This window comes from Marmota monax, unplaced genomic scaffold, assembly GCF_021218885.2.
Source record: "Marmota monax isolate L192 unplaced genomic scaffold, Marmota_monax_Labrador192_F-V1.1 WCK01_AAM20220418_F8-fsc00425, whole genome shotgun sequence".
NCBI classification, from domain to species: Eukaryota; Metazoa; Chordata; class Mammalia; order Rodentia; family Sciuridae; genus Marmota; species Marmota monax.
In genome coordinates, this window is record NW_026695206.1 from 96,422 (window position 1) to 108,392 (window position 11,971).

The window sequence follows — 11,971 nt, forward strand, 5'->3', positions numbered from 1 at the left end:
CCAGTCTGTCTGAGTTGGAGGAGACGGGCGCTGAATGGCTCCAGAGGACTTGGGGTGGCGTCTTCACGGGGCAAAAGCCACGACAGAGTTGTGTACTGGCGAAGCACGGGCCCCGGGACCTGGTCCAGCTCCTCCTTTCTCAGCAAGGAGAGGTCGGGGTCCCGAACACACGGGAGCACCCAGGTTCCACAGACCCTCCTTGTTCTGACCAGGAAGGTGGCCAAGGTCCCGGAGGCCCGAGTGGGAGATGCCACCGTGGGCCACCCCCCGGGTGTGAGTGGGCCACTCCTGGCTGTGACCTCACAGGGGCCAGCATTGTGAGGCCCTTGAGCCAGCGGGGATATAAGGCCGGGACGAGGCTGGGACCTTGTCCACAAGCACAGGAAGCTCTAGGCAGTGACCTGTGGGACTCCCATAGTTAGCGCGTTTGGTGGTTGGTGGTTTGGTGGTTCTGGTTGCGGTCTCAGGTTGGTTCTTTGATTTGGGGCTTTCTGTTGGGTTTTGTTGTGTTAGTTTTGCTTGTGTTCTTTGCTTTGTTTGTTGTGTTTGTTTTTAGCTAGCGGGCTTAGTGGGCGTGGGGCGGAGGATGTCCAGAGAGAGCAGTGAGCGTAGTGTGGTGCGGAGGGTGCGTCGGGACCTCGCGGCCAGCTCCTCCTTGGAGGAAGCCCTCACGGGCCGCTATGAGCCCCTGGGGGTCGTCGGGCAGGGCAGCTTTGCCAAGGTCTTCCTGGCCCGACACATCCTGACGGGGACGAAGGTGGCCGTGAAAGTCCTGCGGAAGGGGGCGGGGGCCACCTTGTCCTGGGTCTTGTCGGAGCTGGACATCCTGAAGGGCTTGGAGCACCCGCACGTGGTGCAGCTGCTGGAGATCGTGGAGACCCCCGGCACTGCCTACGTGGTGATGGAGCACATGGCTGGGGGCCAGCTGGGCCAGCACATCCCGGAGGTTGTGGGCCTGTGGGAGGACGAGGCCCGCATGCTGTTCGGGCAGGTGGCCAGCGCCGTGGGCTACTGCCACGCGCAGGGCATCGCGCACCGGGACGTGAAGGCGGAAAACGTGCTGCTGGATGCCGCGGGCCGCGCCAAGCTGTGCGACTTCGGCCTGGCCTGCAGGTTCAGGGCCGGAGAGAAGCTGGGCCTGCTCTGCGGCACCGTGGCCTACTGGGCCCCGGAGCTGCACCGGCGAGAGCCCTACGACGGCCCCGCGGTGGACGTCTGGAGCCTGGGTGTCCTCCTGATCCTCATGCTCACGGGCAGCGTCCCGTTCACCGGGGCCAGCTATGAGCAGGCCAAGGAGCAGGTGCTGCAGGCCAGGTACCACCTCCCGTTCCACCTGTCCGACGAGGCGCAAAGCCTGGTGTCCTGGATGCTGACCCTGGAGCCCGCGCACAGGCCCACGCTCCAGCAGATCCTGGGGCACCCGTGGCTGAGCCAGGATGGGGAACGCTGCCCGAGTCCTCCCGCCGAGCTGCTCCCCAAGCGCGCGGACACCTCCATCCTGCTGGCCATGCTGGACCTGGGCTACGGGCTGCAGGAGACCTGGGTGTCGGTGGCGACGCGCCAGTTCAACCAGGCCATGGCCACCTACCTCCTGCTGGGCCACCAGAAAACCCGGGGGGCGGGCTGCCAGGTGCGGCTGCAGATGCCTGGGTGGCCACAGGTGGGGCCTTGCCCGTCCCTGTCCATCCCCTCCAACTTGACTCTGGGCCCAAGGTGGGGCGTCAGCAGGCCGGCCATGCGCTCCTGGCCCCTCTCGGCCTGTGAGCAGCAGCAGCAGCAGCAGCAGCAGCAGCAGCAGCAGCAGCAGCCTGAGGAGCTCAAGCCTTCAGGGCAGGTGGGCAGCAGGAGAGCCAGCCTGCCCGCCATCATGCTGTGCAGCCTGTCGGCCAGCGTCCCTGCTCCCGGCCCCACGGCCCCTCTGCCCGGGTCCTCCCAGGCCCTGGCACCGGATCCCAGCTCCTCCTCCACCGCGCAACCCCCTGCTGGCTCCAGGACCCCTGGCCTGACCCGTGACACCGCCAGGGGATGGAGGGGAGTGGTCCGGAGGATGGCCACCTGTCTGGCGAGGCTGTGCTGCTGCGGGCAGGCCCCCAGGACCGGCTCCGGACGCTCCAACAGAGTGGCTCCCGCAGCTGGAGGGCCCGCGCCACCAGCACCAGCACCCAGGGACCCCCCGGGACCTGCCCCCACCAGAGGTCAGGCCCTCAGAAGATTCTTCAAAAACAGAGTGGCTCCCCGGCCAGCGCCCAGCTGAGATGCCCACGGAGCCAAGTAGGTGGAGCGGTGCTGCCTTGGGTCTCACGTGTGCCTTGATGAGTGTCATTTCCAAAGGATGAATGGACACCCTCTGCCCTTGGGGGGTGCCACCAGGGTTAGGTCCACCTGGGCACCACAGGGTGGGCGACTCGGACTCCTAGCCCCTCTCATTGTCCACAGACAGGTGGCCCGGGTTCTACCTCACGAGGGCCAGCTGCTGGAGCGAGAAGTGCAACCTGCCCTGGCCGCCGCCTCCCGGACCCCTCAGGCAGGAGGACACCCGAAGACACCCGGACACCAGTGGGCCCCTGCGCCCCACCCGGATCCCACCTCAGGGACTTCTCCTTGGACACGTGCCCCGCCCTGCTCTCCTCTGCTCTCTCTCCCACCCTCTGGGGCAGAGATGCTTCCCAATAAGCTCCTCATCCATTCGCGTGTCCCACGGATCTTGGAATAAATTGGGTGCTCCGTGGGGATCAGCTGTTGTGTTCCTTGGCCGCCTCCTGGCAACAGTGGGAGAGTGGGTGGTGGTGTCACAGTGGGGAAGGTGTAAGGGAGCAGTGACAGGAAGCCCTCCGGAGGTCCCCAAGGGCAACACGTGACCCAGAGTGTTCCCAAGGGAGGAGGCTGGGTGGGGGGCAGAAAGGCAGACCTTGTGCCTGACCTGACACTGATGGTGCCCGGTCACCACTTTCAGAAGGGAACCCTGGACAGAGGAGCCACAAGCCCAAGCCCATCCTGGGGGGACACCCAGAGTGGCACGAGGAGGCACCGTGTCGCAGGCCCCGGGGGCAATCAGGGTAGAGCTGTGGGTGCCTCCCCCAGAGTGGCTTGGAGGCTGCCGCTTGGTCCCTCCTCTGAATGTCCCTGCCAGGGGCTGGCTCTTGCCCTGGTGAAGCTTTAACCTCTCTAGGCCTTCGGCTGCGCGGGACCGTCCCTGGGAGCGTCCTGACCCAGGGATGGGCCCTTCAGCCTGCCACCCTGAGCTCCCCAGGGCTGCTGAGCAGGGAGCAGGACCACCTATGGGTGGGGGAGCTGGGGCGCAGGTGTGGGCAGGGGAGGGTGTGTGGCCAGAGCCCCCAGCCCCCAGGAGTGCAGGGCTGGCTGGGAGGAGCCGTTTTCCGGGTCTAGTGTTTGGAGTGAACCTTTCAATTCCCATCCCTTCAACTCGGGGTGTGGGCTCTGTCCCCCTTTCTTTGTGATCCCCGCGGGGTTTCCATTTGACGCGGGTCAGAGATCCCTGTCTTATGTGAATGGAGGGCAGCCTCACTTCCATCCTGTACTAGATGCAGACCCCCCCCTCCCCCTGGGTCTCTGATGTCACAGAGCCACCCGTGTGTTCCTGGTGGTTTGGTACCGCAGACCCTCCACTGAGTGTTTTCTTCTGAATTGGTCCCTTCCCCGTGGACAAGAAAAGTGAGGCCAGCTTTTGTACTTGCCAGGAACAGACCTTTCCAGAGACCCCTGTGTCTTCACCCATCTCTGAGTCCCTGCCTAAGGTCCTTCAGTCCACCACCAGGGACTCCTGTCCTGAAGGGCAGGTGCAGGGGAGACTGAGTCCCTTGCCTTTGGTTTCCCAGGGCCGTGGTTTGAGGAGTGTGTTTCTCCAAAAGTGCTGATGAAACTCCCCTCCCTTTGAGGGTGTGGTGTTGTGGTCCTTCAGGAGGGTGAGGCCCTGGGGCCCTGGCTTCCCAAGGGGATGTGCGCCTCAGGGCTGGACCTCCTCTGGCCAGCAACTAGGCCCTGGTTCTACCCTCTGCACCACACATGGTCGCGCTTGGTCTCAGGTGTGCTCATGCACACACACAGACACACACACCCAGAGAAACACACAGAGACAGACACAGACATGTCACGGTGGGCAAGGTGGTGACTGCTTTTCTACTTGTGGGTTGGGGAGGCCGAGCAGGGGCATTGGCACTAAGCCATGGTCCTTCCCACAAGTCCTCCAAGTGGTGATCTGCTGTGACATCTCTTTGGGACCAAATTTATCTAAATGTGCCAATCTTCCATTTTCCTAATAAACAATTACCCTGACAACCTGCTCTTCGTGCTCTGTAGAAGCCTCTTAAGATCTGACTTCTTACGGTCCCCCACAAATATTTTGAGGTCACACCTATGAATTTCTCCCAGGACTTGAGGCGCCACTGGCCCTTTTGAGGCCCAGACTCTCACCGTCGTTGTTCCTGTGTGCACCTGTGACTTGATGAAGGTCCTCGTCGGTCAGGTGCTCCAGACGTCGCAGACACGTGGAACCCAGCAGAATGCCCTGGGCTCCTATGGAGCTTCCGCTGGCCCTTGCTGCTGCTTTGGGTTGAAATGTCTGTTTCAATTGTATATTCCATCTTTAGAACTTGAAAATCACTCTCCTTGTGAGAGAAAGAATGAGTTCTATTGTCTGTTAGCGGATTTCTCTCGTCCCTAAGCAATAGATCGCCCCTTTCCTGTCCTTCTTCCCTCGTCACTCCAGATGTGGTGGAAAAGTACTTTATGTCGTCCTAAGTGTGCCTCACAAGCCACAGCTCATTTTGAATGTAGCACTTTTGACACGGATTTAAAATGCACTTTACATATGGTCGTGTATGTTTTTTAACTTTACAGAATATTGTATGTGTTTTTCCATTTAATTAAATAAATTCTGAGAGCATATTTAATGTCTGTTTAATAGCACATCTTACTTAACCATCTCCTGTTTGGGGCTGTTTGGTTTGAATCCAGATTTTTTTGCTTATTCTGCAATTTTAAATAAGGCTCCTGTGGACATCTTGGCACATCACGCTTTGCCGACTTTCTGATTATCTCCTTATGCTGTGCTCCAGCCTCCAAGCACTCCGTTTCTCCTTCCCAGACACTAAACTGGCTGGCTGTTTTTCCAACCCATGTCCACAGAATGCATTTTGTACACAATGATCTCTAGAACTTCTTTGACTCACTAGCTGGAGTGTGGCCATCTGAGTCTTGAGATCTTCCACAACCCCTCCAAGTGACACCCTAGCAACACTTAGCATGCCTGTAGGGACAGGGGACAGAAGGAAAGGGAAGCCACCTGCATGGTGACGATGGCAGGAGGGTGAGCTTTCACATGCATCACTCTGTGTGTGCGCATGACTGTGCATACCCATGTGAGCCTGTGTGTGCAAACCAGTGCTGTGAATGACTATGTGTGCATGCCTGGCATGTATTCTTGTGTGTCAGGCCTGCATATGCATGCCTTTATGTGTGTACGACTGCATGCATTTCTGCATGCCATGTAACTGTGTGTGCATGCCTCTGTGTGTGTTTTACTGTGTGAGCATGCCTGTGTGTGTGCATGCCTCTGTGTGTGTCACTGTGTGAGCATGCCTGTGTGTGTGCATGCCTCTGTGTGTGTCACTGTGTGAGCATGCCTGTGTGTGTATGCCTCTGTGTGTGTGTGTGACTGTGTGTGCATGCCTGTGTGTGTGACTGTGTGAGCATGCCTGTGTGTGTGCATGCCTCTGTGTGTCACTGTGTGACCATGCCTGTGTGTGTGACTGTGTGTGCATGCCTCTGTGTGTGTGTGACTGTGTGTGCATGCCTCTGTGTGTGCATGCCTCTGTGTGTGTGTGTCACTGTGTGAGCATGCCTGTGTGTGTATGCCTCTGTGTGTGTGACTGTGTGTGCATGCCTCTGTGTGTGTGTGACTGTGTGAGAATGCCTGTGTGTGTGTGTCACTATGTGAGCATCCTGTGTGTGTGCATGCCTCTGTGTGTAGGTTCCTGTGGGATTGCATGCCTGTCTGTGTGCCTGCCTGTGCATACCTGTGTGCCCACATGCCTATTGGCATGCCTAAGTGCATGCATGCCTGTCTGTGTCTGTCCCTCTGTTTGCTCATGCATGTGTGTGCACGCCTGTGTGCATGTGTCTGTGTGTGTACCCCTGTGTGTGTGCATGTGCAGCAGGGGTGGGGGCTGCAGAAGGGAGCTTCTTTATGATTCCTCGTGGACTGTGAAGACTCAGTACACAGGCTTCTTAGTCAGCCACTTGATATTAGCTCAAAAAAACTGCAGCCCAAAACCAAAAATCTTAGCCCACTATATTGAGATATTTTTCCTCATTTTTAGTCTTTTTAGTCTTGTAGCCTCTTTCTTTTCTACTGTAGTGTTTGAGGTAAGGGAGTGTGTACAGGTCCGTCTGTCCTTCTGGCTCCATCCTGTATTCAGACCTGCAGACCAGCACAGGGCTGACAGAAGGCCCTCTGTTCAAGAGGACACTTCCTCAAGCCACGCATGGGGCTGTTCATGGGGAATTATTTGTGACCCTTGGAAAATAAAGTGAAATCAAGCATTGAATTCTTTTCTTTTCCTCCTGATTCTGCTCAACTCCTGTGGAAGTGTTGCTTTTCATTGCTGTGAGGTTTCCAGCAGTCTGCCAGCCCCGTTGGCTTCCCATCGAGGCAGGATGTCACTTGTCTTATGACATCCGGTGGCTGCACGGAGGTGACCTGGAGCTGGTGCTCCTGGTGTCTTTTCTGTGGATGGCTCTGTCCCCAGGCTGTTGTCCCTGGAGCGCTGCGTTTGTTCTGGCTGGGAACCTCGTCTTACGTGGTCACGCTGTTCTAGGGTCTGTGAGCTAAGAAGGTTTTTCCTTTGGAAAATCTGAAGATCCCTTTAGGAGCCATTAGAAGTAAAGGACAAGACTATTCTCAGAAAAACAAATGTTTTACTGCATTTTCTTCAGTAATGAGGCTGTCCAGAGAAATAGCAAAGCAGTAAAAGTCACACATGTGGTGCCACGTGTCAACAAGAGATGACTGCCCATGCAGAAAATGTCCCCAGAGGCCCTGCTAGCCCACACGTGTGTGCAGTCGCCTGGGGGTTCTCCAGGGAGAGGGTCAAACACCCCGTCGCATGCAGGCTCCTGGGCTGTGTCTTTCCCCCTTGAATCCAAATAAACACAGCCTGGGCTGAAAAGGTAGAGACTCAGCTCAGCTGGCGGCAGAGCCGGTCTCGGATGCTGACGAGGCCACCTGGCTGCACCCATCCTCACCTCGAGGTGGACTTAATGTCAGGCGGGCCGGCAGCTGGGCCCCTGGAGACGCTGCAGCCTGTGCTCACATGGTGCGGGTGGGACCACGTGATTCTCAGGTCTAGACCGACTCCTGGTGAAGTGCCACACCACTGCCACAGCCTGCCACCTGGGGCTCCTCTGGAGAGCCACACACAGGCCTGCCACGGGAGGACTGGTGACAGTGAGCCAGGGCACACACTGCCTGGCACAGCTTTGCTCCTGCTGCAGGACTGGCACAGCCATGCCGTGGCTGGGGGCGCAGAGCGTGGCCTTCCTGCTGACTCACAGGAACGGAAGGGACCGACTTCAGGGGTGGCACGATGTCACGTTGCATCCCAAGGCATTTTGCCAGATTTAATTATAGCAGAACCCTCTGGGAGCGAGCACTGGCGTTTATAAAAGCACAGTGGGTAAAGTGGACTTCAGGTTCCACGTTAAGGAACTCTCCCTGACCGAAGTCAGAAACCCGACTCAGTCGCTGGAGAGACCACTTTGGGGAGCTCACCACAGGAACACGCTTTAAAGTCCCTGAGCAAGCTACGTCGTCACCCACCCAACAACACAAGTCGTCGTTTCAACTGGTAAATCACGTCTGTTTCAATAAAATGAATCGGGTGTGATTTTAGCAACGTTCGATGAGGTGTTTTCCTTTTTATTTCTATGTCTGCAGGTATTTTGCCTGAAAACTCCCAGATCTGAATACGAGCCACTTCAGGTTGGGAATGTGCGTCCCTGGGGCCCAGATGTCTTTCATCCCGAGAGCTTGCTCCTGGGGGCTGGGGACCGGACCAGCTAGGAGGAAGGGGTGTGACATTTCCTTTATATCCTCCTAGAAACAGGACTTCAGCAGAGGGGACTGGACAGGTGGTGGGGTGAGACCGGGGGGGCTGTTGACACCCCTCAGCGAAGGTCGTTCTAGGTTGGACAGCCAGATCTGGGGAGTGGTCGGTTTTAGCTGCCCAAGCTCATGGGGTGGTCAGCCATCCCAGCTCAGGGGACTGAGGAAGGCGTGGCAGGTGGAGGGAGCCCCAAAGCCCAGTATAGCTGTAAATCAGGGGGACTTTATGGTGACAAGCACCACCCTCACCTCAGATGGGCCACCAAGACTAGTTTTTTTAGGTGATATTTTTGCTCTTTAGACTTTACCTCCCAAAGTGACATGGAGAGTAGCTTGTGCTTATTCTCCCCATTTGTTCAAATACAACTCTAAGGAGGGCCTGGGAGGAATACAGACGGAGGTGGTCAGCGGTCATCTGAGAGACCCATGGATCAGAGATGTAGCAGGAAGCAGAGGCTGGAGGGGGCTTTGCCTGAGGTGGACATCGATCACCAGAGGGACCAGGGCAGTCGGGCCGTAACGTCCAGGGGAGCACATGTGTGGGGCCACCTGGTGCGCTGCAGTGCCCGCGGAGCTGCCTGCTATGACCCTCCCGCCACCTCCACACGCAGAGGTTGCCCAATGCTTCTCTTCCCAGTTCCAGACTCGGAGGGCATCTGTGCACTTGTGTGTGCTCACCTGGACCGGCCTGCCTCTTGCAGTCTGAACCAGAGGGGCCCAGCTCCTGGGTCAGCTTCACAAGGTCACCAGGCAGGGACCATGCTGGGAAGTGGAAGATGGTGTTCCAGGAGAAGAGGCGGGTGGGCAGCGCCCTGGAGGAGGGGAGGTAGTGCAGCTGTGCAGGCCAGCTAGTGGCAGAGCCCTGGGACCGAGGGACAGCTGCTGCCTCTCACCAAAGGAGCTCCCTGCACTAGGCTGACACCCCCCCCCCCGCGAGATCAAGCATCCTGTGCCAGGGTGGAGGCCGTGCCAGGGTGGAGGCCATTCCACCTGAAGTCAACCACTTTACAAAGAGCCTCACATACAATTGGCCGGCAGGCAGTGGGCAGAGGAGGAAGGCCCGGAGTGAGGGAGTATGGGAGGCCTCCTGCTGGTCAGCTCCAGCCAGCACACTGGAGTTGTGGGGGACACTTCCAGAGTCTCAGTGCCCCAGGGTGCCCGTCACACCCTGCCCCTGGCTGGCCTCCAAAGCCCCGACTGGTCCTCGTGCAGGAAGGACAGCACGGTCACGGAGGCGCGATGCGCAGGAATGGCGGGTCTGGCTCGGATCTCTCCCTCTCTCCTGCTGGGTGGCCTGTCGTGCAGGTGTGCCGGAGGGCACTGTGAATGGGGCAGTTACGGCGCAGCTGCTAGGCTCTGGCCTGATGGAGACAGAAGGCGCGTAGGGAGAATGGCTTTCTAACGCACCCACTGACGGCAGAAACTTGGAAAGAGGTCCAGGACTGTTTTTTAAATCTTCGGCTATTTTCGAAGCCCTGGGGACAGTGTGAGTGCAGTCTCAGCTGGCTTTATTGGGAATGGTTGCTCCACAGACTTTTGCAGAAGCTGCTCAGCTGCACACCTGGCAGGCACCTTGGGTTCACAGGGACCTCTGATCTCCCTTCCTGTGACAGGTTTGCACCGTCCAGCCAGGGCCGGGCTCTCTCTGCTTCCTGTTGTGGAGGGTGGGCATTTTCCTCCTTTCCTGGACTTTGGATTTAGCAGCTGATTTTCGTCGGCCACTGGAATGTGGACAGGTGGGATACACTCCCTGCAGTTAGAGGCTTTTCAGGAAATTCTAGGAGTTGTTTTTCTTCTCAGCCCCCGAATGCATGTGTTCTATGTAAGGCCTGCAACTCAGCCTGAGTTACAGACGACGAGGCCCACAGACCTGAGTGAAGCAAAGTCCCTGGGGCCACATCCTCCCATTCCCTGCCTACCTGAGAGGGTAGCAAGAAGCGATTCTTGGTTTCATGAACCCACAAGATTTGTTGAGTAGTAAAGCTGAATAGCAAGGATTGAGCGCTTAGAAGTGGGGTACTATATCTTTTTTTTTAAATATATTTTTTAGTTGTAGTTGGACACAATATCTTTGCTAATTATTTATTTATTTATTTTATGTGGTGCCGAGGATCAAACCCAGAGCCTTGCATGTGCCAGGCGAGCGCTCTATCGCTGAGCCACAATCCCAGCCCCAAAGTGGAGTACTATCTGAACCAAATGAGTGCGTCAGTTTTGGGGGCCAGAGACGTAGCAGTGGGGGCTCCTCAGGAGGCTGGTGACGGGGGTGCACCTGGGAGGCGAATAGCCACATGACACACTTAAGGCTTTCTGAAGAAAGGATTTTAAATGGTCCCAGTGCCAAGTGGTTGATAAGGTAACAGAGGAAGGAGCATGAAAACGAAGAGCGTTGGTCACCGTGGGGTCGTTGCCCAAGAAACTGACGCGCTGAAGACGCGGGGTACAGGGCTGGAAAGCGAAACTCCTCCTTTCCAGCTAAAAGACACGTGTTTTGAGCCATAACGGCTGATCAAAACCAAGATTCAATCTAGGAGGGAATTTTGAATTAACAGCCTGCACACAAAGCTTTTGATTGGATGAAGGTGTCTCAGAGACACTTTAGGACCCAGAGACACTTCAGAGACACACTGGAGAGAGGGACAGATCTGCCAGAGTGAGTGTCGGTCAGTACACGGAGCAGGACAGAGCAAACGGATGTCAAAACACAAGTCAGATGGTAGAAGGAATCCCAGGCCGAGCGTCGGCTGCCTGAAACACGAACGTGTCTTACAGCTGAGAGTGCCCGTGCACCCGCAGCTCTCTGTGACCAAGAAGCAACCAAGAGTCTGCTCAGCCCAAGGGGGCGTCCTTACAAAGCTCGCTGCCGATTAGTCCAAGCAGCATAAAGGGAGAGGGAGGAGGAGGTTGTGGCGGGTCTCCCTGGAGGAGGTCCTCGGGAAGATTCCAGGTTGCACTTCTCTGACCAAAGACTCTCAGTCAAATGGCTCCCCCACCCCCATGCCTCCGGGCTTCCGGGGCCTCCAGTGCTGCTAGCCCAGTGTGTCCTCTCCGCGCTCCACCGATGCCGTCACACGACATCCCTGCCTGGGGAGGGCATGTGTCCTGCCCCGTGTCCCTGCCCTCAGCCCCGTGAGTGCGTGGTCTGGTGGAGTTTGCCATGCGCCACTTGGAGGCAGCAGCAGCTTTAAATGCAGCGTTCACTACGGTCCAGGCCTCTGCAAGTGTGCACCAGGCCGTGTCGTGAAGAGCCTCCTCTGCAGCCTGGTGCAGAAATGAGACACCCGGGGCCAGAGCCAGGCCGCTGACCCAAGCCATGGTGTGCAAAATGAGCAGCACTGAGGACGTCGTGAGCCGCTGGGATTTTGGAATGGTCGTTCTGCAGCAAGACTGACGGTTACACACTTCAAACATTAAGGAACGTTTCCTTATTGATATGTTTAGCTTGATTTGTAAAAATTCGATCCTGATTTATGAACCAACATAGTTTTGAGGGAAGAGCATCCATGCAGACATCCACTGCTGCTTATAGAAGCTTACGTGTTCTTCCACCTTTGTGGGTTGTTACCATGAAATTTAATTTGAATGAAGTCAGTGGGAGTTGGGACAAGCTTTCATTTACTTAAATGTCCCACAAGGAGAAATGGATGTTACCCAGGGATGAATCAACCCACTGTGTACAGCAGAGCATCTCCAGCTTGTGCTCCATTTACCTAAAGCAAAGCTCATAAATGAACGAGCGTCGAGTGACGGGGCTGAGACAGAGCACACACACGGGGACTGGCGGTCAGTGTAGGTGGCTCACCGTGGCTCGGCTTGTGGAGGCAGTGCCACAGGCGCTGGGCGAGGAAG

General features: G+C 56.9%; 1 protein-coding gene across 1 annotated transcript; it reads left to right on the forward strand.

Annotated features, from left to right (window-relative positions):
• The first annotated feature begins 270 nt into the window (after nucleotides 1–270).
• On the forward strand, nucleotides 271–2,727 carry LOC124083582 (sperm motility kinase 2B-like). Its single transcript, XM_046430304.2, has 2 exons — nucleotides 271–2,271; nucleotides 2,437–2,727. The coding sequence occupies exon 1, from the start codon at nucleotides 587–589 to the stop codon at nucleotides 2,252–2,254; it is 1,668 nt and encodes a 555-aa protein (XP_046286260.1). The 5' UTR covers nucleotides 271–586; the 3' UTR covers nucleotides 2,255–2,271; nucleotides 2,437–2,727.
• The last annotated feature ends 9,244 nt before the right edge of the window (nucleotides 2,728–11,971 follow it).

Bases quoted from the DNA above. Each gene is read 5' to 3' on its own strand.
- LOC124083582 (XM_046430304.2), top strand. From the start codon at position 587: ATGTCCAGAGAGAGCAGTGAGCGTAGTGTGGTGCGGAGGGTGCGTCGG.